The 11,653-nt window shown below is 41.1% G+C and overlaps 1 protein-coding gene across 2 annotated transcripts; it reads left to right on the top strand.

Moving 5' to 3' along the window:
* Positions 1-2,118: 2,118 nt before the first annotated feature.
* LOC106582443 (uncharacterized) lies at positions 2,119-11,049 on the top strand. 2 transcript variants are annotated; one of them, XM_014165570.3, is made up of 4 exons: positions 2,119-2,316; positions 9,193-9,555; positions 9,672-9,938; positions 10,142-11,049. In XM_014165570.3, the coding sequence occupies exons 1-4, from the start codon at positions 2,238-2,240 to the stop codon at positions 10,249-10,251; spliced, it is 819 nt and encodes a 272-aa protein (XP_014021045.3). In that variant the 5' UTR covers positions 2,119-2,237; the 3' UTR covers positions 10,252-11,049. The 2 variants fall into 2 exon arrangements, with proteins under 2 accessions (XP_014021045.3, XP_014021036.3); XM_014165561.3 differs by having other exon boundaries at positions 9,672-9,941.
* Positions 11,050-11,653: the final 604 nt, after the last annotated feature.

Here is an 11,653-nt window from a genome sequence, read left to right as displayed (position 1 = left end):
TATGGGCAGAAAGCTTAAATTCTTGTTAATCTAACTGCACAGTCCAATTTACAGTAGCTATTACAGTGAAAACGTACCATGCTATTGTTTGAGGAGAGTGCACAGTTATGTACTTGAAAAAGTATATATTGACCAATTAGGTACATTTGGGCAGACTTGATACAACATTTCAACAGAAATGCAATGGTTCATTGGATCAGTGTAAAACATTGCACATACACTGCTGCCATCTAGTGGCCAAAATCTAAATTGTGCCTAGAGTCCAAGTCAGACAATGTCCTTTCTCTTGCATTTCAAAGATGATCATTTTAGGCGACAATTGAAAAAAGTGTCTGATCCTTGAGAAGGAAAGAAATTCCAAAATTTAACTTTGAACAAGTCACACCTGTTAATTGAAATGCACTCCAGGTGACTACCTCATGAAGCTGGTTGAGAGAATGCCAAGAGTGTGCAAAGCTGTCATGAAGGCAAAGGGTGGCTACTTTGAAGAATCTCAAATATAAAATATATTTGGATTTGTTTAACACTTTTTTGGTTACTATGTGATTCCATATGTGTTATTTCATAGTTTGATGTCTTCACTATTATACTACAATGTGTAAAAAAACCCCACAAAAACAGGAATGAGTAGGTGTGTCCAAGCTTTTGACTGGTACTATATATATATTTCTAATATTTATATTTCGTAATTCCATTGTTTTACTTTTAGATTTGTGTGTATTATTGTGAATTGTTAGATACTACTGCACTGTTGGAGCTAGGAACACAAACATCTAGCTACTTCCGCAATAGCATTTGCTAAATATGTGTATATGACCAATAAAATTTGATTTGACATTGATGGATGCCGTTGATTATCGTCAAGTAAAAGTTGAGTATGTGTCACGGTTGTCGTAGGAAGAAGCGGACCAAAGTGCAGCGTGTGTGTTGTTCCACATTTTATTTACCCTATGAAAGTCCCATGTGGCTCAGTTGGTAGAGCATGGTGTTTGCAACGCCATGGTTGTGGGTTTGATTCCCACGGGGGACCAGTACGAAAAGAAAAAAAAGAACGTATGCATTCACTACTGTAAGTCGCTCTGGATAAGAGCGTCTGCTGAATGACTAAAAACGTAAATGTAAATGAAACTATGCAATACATAAACATGGACAAAACAACAAACCGTGATACAGCAGTGAAACATACACTACTCAAAAACAATCTCCCACAAACCCAGGTGAAAAAAAAAAAAACCTACTTAAGTATGATCTCCAATTAGAAACAATGAGGATCAGCTGCCTCTAATTGGATATCATCCCAAACAAAACCCCAACATAGAAATACAAAACTAGAACCTGACAACATAGAAATAGAAGAAGAAAAAACTGTCATGCCCTGACCTACTCTACTACAGAAAATAACATCTTTCTATGGTCAGGACGTGACAGTATGTGCTATGCTATCAGCTGCAGTGATTATGACAATAAAGTATGGCGATGGAAAGTATGGAGGATGGAGAAACAGAACACACAATCACACTGTAAATACATGAATTGCCCATTCAGTTAGCACTGGAAAAGATGAAGAAATAACAAAGAACACAGTATAGTCATACTGCAAATACATCCAAAGACTTTGTAGAGGCTAACATGTTTTATAGGTCTATAGTGAGCTTTAAGATTGTCTCACTTTGGTCTGAAATACAGAGGGCAGAACAGTCCGCCCCAATACATTATGTGTTTCAGGTTGGTGTAAGTCCCATTGTGGTGTATGTGAGTGCACAGGCAGCGCCACTGCGGCAGTTTCCATTTTGAAGTAGTCAATTTTCTACTACTTCTATGAGTTGGTAGACAAACTGAAAGGGTGCATACTGCCACCTAGTTTTTGCATCTCGGGTGTCCTCTGAAAACAAAGTTCACTATTACGTGTAACTCTCTGAGGTTGCCTTAAAGGTAAATTTCACTCAAAAACTAAATATTTTTGGGACTGTATCAACAGTGAATAATGAATAAAATACCAAAATAGTTTTTCTGAGTGAAATGTCCCTTCAATCCTCTGACTGGAAAGATATCAGTGAGTCACAGATCAGCCCAACTCTTTCAGTGGGTGTATTTCCTATGAAGTTCTCTAGAATACATTACAAAACTTAACCATACAGACAGAGACAGGAAATGATCATTTTCAGCACAGCTTGTTTTATCATTTTTGTCTGTGCTGATAAAGGTCTAATCAGATAATTATTGTGGTAAAAAGGAAAATGGCAAAGGTTTTGATTACCTCAAATTCAAAGAGAGATTTGTGGAACATTCTAAGTATTGCCCTCCTCGTCGCTGCAGGTGAGATTTTTGAACCTCAAACTTTTACCACCTTTTAAATGTTACGGCAAAATGGATTAAAGGTCCAATGCAGCTGTTTTTTTAAATCTCAATATTAAATCATTTCTGGGCAACAATTAAGTAACTGACTGTGATTTCTTTTTCAAAAAGTAACTTCTTAGCAAAGAGCAATTTTTCAATAATTTTGCTAGGAGTGTCTGGGAGTGGACTGAGTAGGGAGGGGAGAACTGAAAACTAGCTATTATTGGCAGAAGTTTGGATCTCTCTTTCTTTTTTGGTCTATTAACTAATTGATCGCATGTTGATGTCACCAGGCAGGCCAAAACTCCATCTGACCAAAACAGGCAGACATTTTCAAGCAGCTCTTACACAAAAAGGGCATTATCATCATTTTCACAATTTCACAGTATTATTCCTACTTCATAGTGTGGAAATGTATATGAAACCATGTTTTTGACTGCACTGGACCTTTTAATGTTTGAAATAATTCTGACTCCTTAATTATTACTAAACCATTATAAGCACGTAGCCACAAACTGTATATTAAGAATAAACTATGTTAAGTCTGTCATGAGTAAATATCATGGCTAGTTACAGGTACAGTCATATCTGAAAATATTGGCACCCTTGATAAAGATCAGCAAAAAAAAGACTATCAAATAAATAATACAAATACTGAACCGCAAGCGGCCTTTTGGACCGCTTGCCGTGCGGTAGCAGAGAGAAAAGTCTAAGCCTTGGTGACTGGAAATTGACATTTTGGGGGTTTTCCTCTGACACCGCCTAGTATATAGGCCCTGGAGGGCAGGAAGCTTGGTCCCAGTGATGTATTGGGTCGTACGCACTAGCCTTTGTAGCGCCTTACGGTCAGATGCCAAGCATTTGCCATACCAGGCGTTGATGTAACCAGTCAGGATACTCTCGATGGTGCAGCTGTAGAACTTTTTTAAGATCTGGGGACCCATGCCAAATCTTTTCAGTCTCCTGAAGGGGAAAAGGTGTTGTCGTGCCCTCTTCCCAACTCTCTCAGTGTGTTTGTACCATGATAGTTTGTTAGTGATGTGGACACCAAAGAACTTGAAACTCTCGACCCGCTCCACTATAGCCACGTCGATATTAATGGAGGCCTGTTCAGCCCTCCTTTTCTCGTAGTCCATGATCATCTCCTTTGTCTTGCTCACATTGAGGGAGAGGTTGCTGTCCCCCCACCACACTGCCAGGTAGCTGACCTCCTCCTTTTAGGCTGTCTCAGCGTTGTGTCATCAGCAAACTTAATGATGGTGTTGGAGTCGTGCTTGGCCACACAGTCGTGAGTGAACAGGGAGTACAGGAGGGGACTAAGCACGCACCTCTGAGGGTCCCCGGTAGTGAGGATCAGCGTGGCAGATGTGTTGTTGCCCATCCTTACCACCTGGGGGCGGCCCGTAAGGAAGTTCAGGATCCAGTTGCAGAGGGAGGTGTTTAATCCCAGGGTCCTTAACTTAGTGATGAGCTTTGGGCACTATGGTGTTGAATGCTGAGCTGCAGTCAATGAACAGCATTCTCACATACATGTTCCTTTTGTCCAGGTGGGAAAGGGCAGTGTGGAGTGCGATTGAGATTGTGTCATCTGTGGATCTGTTGGGGCGGTATGCGAATTTGAGTGGGTCTAGGTTTTCCTGGATGATGCCGTTGACGTGAGCCATGACCAGCCTTTCAAAGCACTTCATGGCTACCAACATCAATCAGTAGCTAGCAGCATACCACCCTGCATCCCACTGCTGGCTTGCTTCTGAAGCTGAGCAGTGTTGGTCCTGGTAGGTCCTTGGATGGGAGACCAGATGTTGCTGGAAGTGATGCGTGAGGGCCAGTAGGAGGCACCCTTTCCTCTGGTCTAAAAACAAATATCCCAGGGCAGTGATTGGGGAGATTGCCCTGTGTAGGGGCTGTCTTTCGGAAGGACGTTAAATGGGTGTCCTGACTCTCTGTGGTCACTAAAGATTCAATGGCACTTTTTGTAAGAGTAGGGGTGTTAACCCTGGTGTCCTGGCTTAAATTCTCAATCTTGCCCTCATATCTCCATGGTCACCTAACAATCCCCAGTTTACAATTGGCTCATCTCCCATGTAACTATTCCCCAGGTTGTTGCTGTAAATGGGAATGTGTTCTCAGTCAACTTACCTGGTAAAATGTAAAGAGTGCTATGGTGGTAGTGATTTAGGCAGGTTAACTTTGCATTCTTGGGCACAGGGACTATGGTGGTCTGCTTGCAATATGTAGCTATTACAGACTTGGTCAGGGAGAGGTTGAAAATATCAGTGAAGACAGTTGGTCTGTGCATGCTTTGAGTACACGCCCTGGTAATCTGTCTTCCCCTTCAGTCTTGTGAATGTTGACCTGTTTAAAGGTCTTGCTCACGTCAGCTACGGAAAGTGTGATCACACAGTTGTCTGGAACAGCTGGTGCTCTCATACATGCTTCAGTGTTGCTTGCCTCGAAGCGAACATAGAAGGCATTTAGCTCGTCTGGTAGGCTTGCGTCACTGGGCAGCTCGCGTCTGGGTTTCCCTTTGTAGTTCGTAATAGTTTGCAAGCCCTGCCACATCCAACGAGCGCCGGTGTAGTAGGATTCAATCTTAATCCTGTATCGACTCTTTGTTTGTTTGATGGTTCATCTGAGGGCATAGCGGGATTTCTTGTTGGCGTCTGGATTAGTGTCCCGCTCCTTGAAAATCGGCAGCTCTAGCCTTTAGCTCGAATCGGATGTTGCCTGTAATCCATGGCTTCTGGTTGGGATATGTACGTACGGTCACTGTGGGGACAACGTCCTCAATGCACTTATTGATGAAGCCGGTGACTGAGGTGGTATACTCCTCAATGCCATTGGATGAATCACGGAACATATTCCTGTCTGTACTAGCAAAACAGTCCTGTAGGGTAGCAGCCGCGTCATCTGACTACTTCTGTATTGAGCGAGTCACTGTACTTCCTGCTTTAGTTTTTGCTTGCTGGTAATTATGGTCAGATTTGCCAAATGGAGGGCGACGGAGAGTTTTGTATGCATCTCTGTGTGTGGAGTAAAGGTGGTCTAGAGTATGGTTGCACATGTGACATGCTGGTAGAAATTAAATTAGGTAAAACGGATTTAAGTTTCCCTGCATTAATGTCCCCGGCCAGTAGGAGCGGCGCTTCTGAATGAGCATTTTTTAAATTTGCTTATGGCCTTATACAGCTCGTTGAGTGTGGTCTTAGTTCCATTATCGGTTTGTCGTGGTAAATAGACGGCTACGAATAATATACATAGTGTGGTCTACAGCTTATCAGGAGGTACTCTACCCCAGGTGAGCAATACCTTGAGACTTCTTTAATATTAGACATCGCCCACCAGCTGTTATTGACAAATAGACACCCCGCCCCTCGTCTTACTAGTCGTAACTGCTCTATCCTGCAGATGCATGGAAAACCCAGCCAGCTCTTTATCATCCGTGTCGACGTTCAGCCACGACTTGGTGAAATTTAAGATATGACCGTTTTTAATGTCCCGTTGTTAGAATAGTCGAGCGTAGATCATCCAGTTTGTTTTCCAGTGATTGCACATTGGCCAATAGATCCGATGGTAGTGGCGATTTACTTACTCGCCTACAAATCCTCACAAGGCAACCCGATATTTAAGTGCCTTTGAAAGGGGTGTGGTAGTAGGTGCCAGGCGCATCGGTTTGTGTAAAGAACAGCAACGCTGCAGGATTTTTCCTTGCTCAACAGTTTCCCATGTGTATCAAGAATGGTCCACCACCCAAAGGACATCCAGACAACTTGACACAACTGTGGGAAGGATTGGAGTCAAGCATCCCTGTGGAACACTTTCGACACCTTGTAGAGTCCTTGCCCCTACGAATTGAGCCTGTTCTGAGGAAACTCAATATTAGGAAGGTGTTCCTAATGTTTGGTATACTCAGTGTATATAGTGTCCTTTGCTTAGTTGGTAGAGCATGGCGCTTATAACTCCAGCGTATTGTGTTTGATTCCCAGGAACACCCTTCCATAAAATATATGCATGCATGACTGTAAGTCGCTTTGTATAAAGCATCTGCTAAATAGCATAATTAATATATTGTATGCTCCTACATTTTTTTAAATTATGTTATTTTATACTAATACAATTGCTCAGAGAAAGAGATTTTGTTTAACAAAATGTTATCTATATTAACATCAGACTTTAAAAAATAATTAATTTCAGTTTAAAGTGGATCGGACAGCGTTTTAACCTGTTGGGGCTACAGGTTAGCAATGAACCCCGAGTCGGGATTGCTAACAAGGCTGGAAATTCAAAACATCAAAAATCTAATAATTTCAATTTCTCAAACAATCAACTATTTTACACAATTTAAAAGATAAACATCTCCTTAATCTAACCACATTGTTCGATTTTCAAAGAGGCTTTACGGCAAAAGCATAAAGTTAGATTATGTTAGGACAGTACATAGCCACAAAAGTACAAACATCCATTTTCAATTCAAGGTCAGGCGTCACCAAAAGCAGAAACCAGCTAGAATTATGCACTAACCTTTGTCAATCTCCATCAGATGACACTCCTAGGACATTATGTTATACAATACATGCATTTTTTGTTCCATCAAGTTCATATTTATATCCAAAAACAGCATTTTACAGTAGCGTGAAATTCAGATTTTTTTCTTCTCTGAAATGCTTCCGGTGAACATAACAAAATTACTATTCGAAAACATTGGTAAATTATAATATTGTCATTCAAAGAATAATATATTATCATCTCGTAATTGCTACCGAATGGCCAGATCTCAAAATAACTTTACTGGGAAATCACATTTTGCAATAAACGGGGTGCTATGCTAAGAACAATAAGCTATGCTATACAGTTAGCATCATCTAATATCGATAATAACATTGTAAATATCCCCTTACCTTTGATTATCTCCATCAGAAGGCACTGCCAGGAATCCCAGGTCCGGAACAAATGTGGTTTCTTTTGACAAAGTTCATAATTTATGTCCAAATAACACCAAGTAGTTAGCGTTCATTATGCTCCCACAAAACGTGGTGGGGGGGGTGTAAAATCACGCCGAAAAGCTAAAAAAAAACTAGTAAATAATCTATTTACGTTCGTTCAAACATGTCAAACGTTGTTTAGCATTAATCTTTTGGTCCATTTTTAACGTTAAACATCAGTAATATTTTCACACAACCTATCCTATGTCTAGATAAACAATAATGACAAACTCACGCTTCTCAGATTTATGCGCAGGCGCAAAGAAATGAAGTGACGACATGTCAACTTCCTTGCATTCTAATTTGCTCTCTGTTTATCATAGACGCTTCAAACAACTTTATAAAGATCGTTGACATCTAGTGGAAGCCGTAGGTGTTGCGAAATGAATCCTTTCTCACTATGGTATCTATAAAAAAATGACACTAAATAGTACAGTCACAAAATTCACATTTTTTTAAATCTATTTTTCACAGGTTTTTGCCTGCAATATGAGTTTTGTTATACTTACAGACACCATTCAAACTGTTTTAGAAAATTCAGAGTGTTTTCTATCCGAATGTGTTAATAATATGCATATCCTAGCTTCTGAGTTGGTGTAGGAGGCAGTTAAAAATGGGCACATATTTTTTTCAAAATTTCTCAATACTGCCCCCGAGCCCAACAAAATGTTATCTATATTAACATCAGACTTTAAAAAATAATTAATTTCAGTTTAAAGTGGATCGGACAGCGTTTTAACTACTTTGCAAACTCTATGCGAAGGAGATGTGTCACGCTGCGTGATGCAAATGGTGGTCACATTAGATACTGACTGGTTTTCTGATCCATGGGAAAAAGGTATATGTGACCAACAAATGATTGTTGGTCACAAAATCTCAGAATATCTGTATTCCCAGTCATGTGAAATCCATAGATTAGGGCCTAATGAATGTATTGACTGATTTCTATCTATGAACTGTAACTCAGTAAAATCTTTGAAATTGTTGCATGTCACGTTTATATTTTTGTTCAGTATAATTCACCAATACATTTCTTGGTAGTCCAAAAAAATGTTGCTATCAGGTTGTAAATCACAACTGGCTTGGTACATTGTTTGCTGCCTCCAACTGTTCGGGATATACTGTTTCAGTTTCAATTACTCAAATCTTTTGAACAAAAACGGACTACTGTAACTAAGGCTGGGAATGTCAATATAATCAAACGAGTAAGGGCAATGATGACAAGTCAGTCAAAAGGTGGCTAATAGGCTAGCGCACAGGTGTCGAACACAAGGCCCACGGGCTGAATAGGACACACAAGCCAGAATGAATGAGTTAACAGTTGAGTTATCTACTTTATGAAATTACAGCCAGATGCGCTTGCATTGGTAAATTCACAGCGTTCAGCGGAGGGAAGGTTTACAGACACATGCCACAATCCTAGCTCGGCTACTAAAATGTTGCAGTCTGGTTTCGTGGTTTTTAAAGCTTGATATTGAATACCTAAAAAACTAAACCTGCAACAAAACACCATGCAAAGTAGAATCACATAGGCCTATTACAGCAACATTTGAGCAGTAACCTAGGCTGGCTACTAAACTACAATACATTTTGAGTGCACCATACAGAAATGCTGCATTATAGCAAAACGCAATACGCACAAATTATTATACACACCTTTTCTTAGATTGTTTTTATTACTTGTTAAATAAAATATTTTTCTCAGAGAAATTGAATTAGAATGAAATAATATAATTTTCCAATTTTTTGGAGCATACAATAAATCTCAATATTTGTATGATTTATTTGATGCAGTCTTTTTTGCTCATCTTTATCAAGGCTGCCAATAAATTTAGACTCATCATAGAGCCTCCATATACACTTTCTTTCACAGGAGCCTGGGCCCAGACAGTTACCCAGAAACCTGATGAGGTTGTGTATAAACTGGCTCAGAATGCCTCAATGGACTGCCAGTTCATCCACACTCCAGAGCAGCAGGTGGCAAAGAATCCCATTCTCTACTGGCATAAAATTACAAGTTTGACCCAAATGACAAGACTGTGGCCTGACCCAGAGTCACCGTACAAGGATCGTGTGGATGTTCTGGACAGTGACCGCAACTCACCAAACAGATCTGTACTTCTGAAGAATGTCCAGTGGGAGGATAGCACTGGAAAGTATGAGTGTAAACTTTCTTATAGGGCTGCCAAACAAGATAAGAGGACGAAAGGGAACGGTGTTAAGCTATTGATACATGGTAATGATACAATTTCTATGCTTTTGCCATGTTGTCCACTAATTGCAGTTTTTCATTTCCTATACCAGACCATGTTATGATACAAATGTGTGTGTCTTTCTGTATGTCTAAAACAGATTCGATGTTCTTTGGGCTTGAGAATGAGACCCAACTCATGTGTGCTGTGAATGTTTCCCGGGATGATGGGTTTGTCTTATCCTTGCTACAAGACGGATCTAAAGTATTCCAAAAGACCATTGATCCTCTTCACCCCAGCATGTCACTGCCTGTTACCCTGTCTGTGATCCTCCCCTTGGAGAAGGGCAAGAACTATGAGTGTCAAATCCACCTGGGCTCCACCATGATAATGAGCCAGCCCTTCCAACAGCCGCTTGAGACGCCAGGTAGTGTTTTCTCATTACATACCTTACAGTTACAGTGTGTCACATCTACTGAAGACTGCCAAGTCGACTTATATCCAGGTTTATCATACAGTATATAGCCATTTGTGTCGGTGCATAGCAATGAAATGTAGCTTTCTCTCCGTATCTGCAATACCATTCAATGACTGACGCCACCCTATGTCTGCTCCTCTTGTGTTTTTCAGCATTAGAGAAGGTGCTTCCTGAACCAGCTTTCCTGTTCGTGGCCATCCTCCTGGTCCCCATCACCGTGCTTCTGGCTCTGCTCACAGCCCTTCTTGTCTTACGCAGATAAGACAGGAGATAGTAAGACTGCTTAGGCCAAATATACAGTGCATTTAGTATTCAGAACCTTTGACCTTGTCACGTCCTGACCATTAAAAGGGGTTATTTGTTATAGTAGTTTGGTCAGGGCGTGGCAGGGGGTGTTTGTTTTGTGTGTTTTGGGGTTTGATGTATGTTCTATATTTTATATTTCTATGTTCATTCTATGTTCCCTATCTATGTTTTGTGTTTCTGTGTTTTGGCCTGGTATGGCTCTCAATCAGGGACAACTTCATTGTCGCTGATTGGGAACCATACTTAGGTAGCCCTTTTTCCACCTGTCTGGTGTGGGAAGTTGTCTTTGCGTTGCATGTGTTTGCACGCATAGCTTTTCCTTCGTTGTATTGTTTATTGTTTTGCTGATTCACGTTTAAAATAAAGAAAGATGAACCCAACTGTCACGACAGTGACGGATGGTGGCGCCCCTCCTCGGCCGGGCGGAGCTCGGCGGTCGTCGTCGCCGGCCTACTAGCTACCATCGATCCCTTTTTGTTTCACTTTCGTTTGGTTAGGTCTAGGTAGGCACGCACCTGTTTTGGGTTAGTCATTAGTAAGGGGGGGTTATTTAGGTTAGCGTAGGATGTATGTGGTTGTACGTGATTGTGTTGCTTGTCCGGGTTTTTTGTGTTCGAAAAGAACGTGTACTGAGTTTTTCCTTCTGCCAGTGGTTTATTTTGTTTGTGTACACCACCGCAGAATCTTTCAGGGCTGCGCCCCTATACTTTGTCGACCACGTACAGTGCTTCCAATAAAGAAGTGTGGTCACGAACTCTCTCTGTCTCCTGCGCCTGACTCTACCTCTCCTGTTCCTCGAGCCAGCCCGTGACACCAACTCACGCTGCGTTACTTACCTTTTCCACAGCCTTATTCTATAATGCATTAGATAAAAAAAAATACTCATCAATCTACACACAATACCCCATAATGACAAAGTGAAAAAAAATTTTTTTGCAAATGTATTAAAAATAAAAAAAAGAAATATGACATTTACATAACAATTCAGACCCTTTACTCAGTACTTTGTTGAAGCACCTTTGGCAATGATGTGGCAGCGATTACAGCCTCGAGTCTTCTAGGGTATGATGCTAAAAGCTTGGGGAGTTTCTCCCTTTCTTCTCTGCAGATCCTCTCAAGCTCTGTCAGGTTGGATGGGGAGCGTCGCTGTACAGCTATTTTCAGGTCTCTCCAGAGATGTTAGATCGGGTTCAAGTCCGGGCTCTGGCTGGGCCACTCAAGGACATTCAGAGACTTGTCCCGAAGCCACTCCTGCATTATCTTGGCTGTGTGCTTAGGGTCATTGTCCTGTTGGAAGGTAAACCTTCGACCCAGTCTGAGGTCCTGAGCAATCTGGAGCAGGTTTTCATCAAGGATCT

This window comes from Salmo salar, chromosome 02 (assembly GCF_965601325.2).
Source record: "Salmo salar chromosome 02, fSalSal1, whole genome shotgun sequence".
Taxonomy (NCBI): domain Eukaryota; kingdom Metazoa; phylum Chordata; class Actinopteri; order Salmoniformes; family Salmonidae; genus Salmo; species Salmo salar.
Note: the sequence above shows the minus strand (reverse complement) of the source record. Positions and strands in the feature narration are given on the sequence as shown.

Bases quoted from the DNA above. Each gene is read 5' to 3' on its own strand.
- LOC106582443 (XM_014165561.3), top strand. From the start codon at position 2,238: ATGGCAAAGGTTTTGATTACCTCAAATTCAAAGAGAGATTTGTGGAAC. The intron at 2,317-9,192 runs GTGAGATTTTTG...TTTCTTTCACAG, and splicing joins TGCCCTCCTCGTCGCTGCAG to GAGCCTGGGCCCAGACAGTT. The intron at 9,556-9,671 runs GTAATGATACAA...TGTCTAAAACAG, and splicing joins TGTTAAGCTATTGATACATG to ATTCGATGTTCTTTGGGCTT.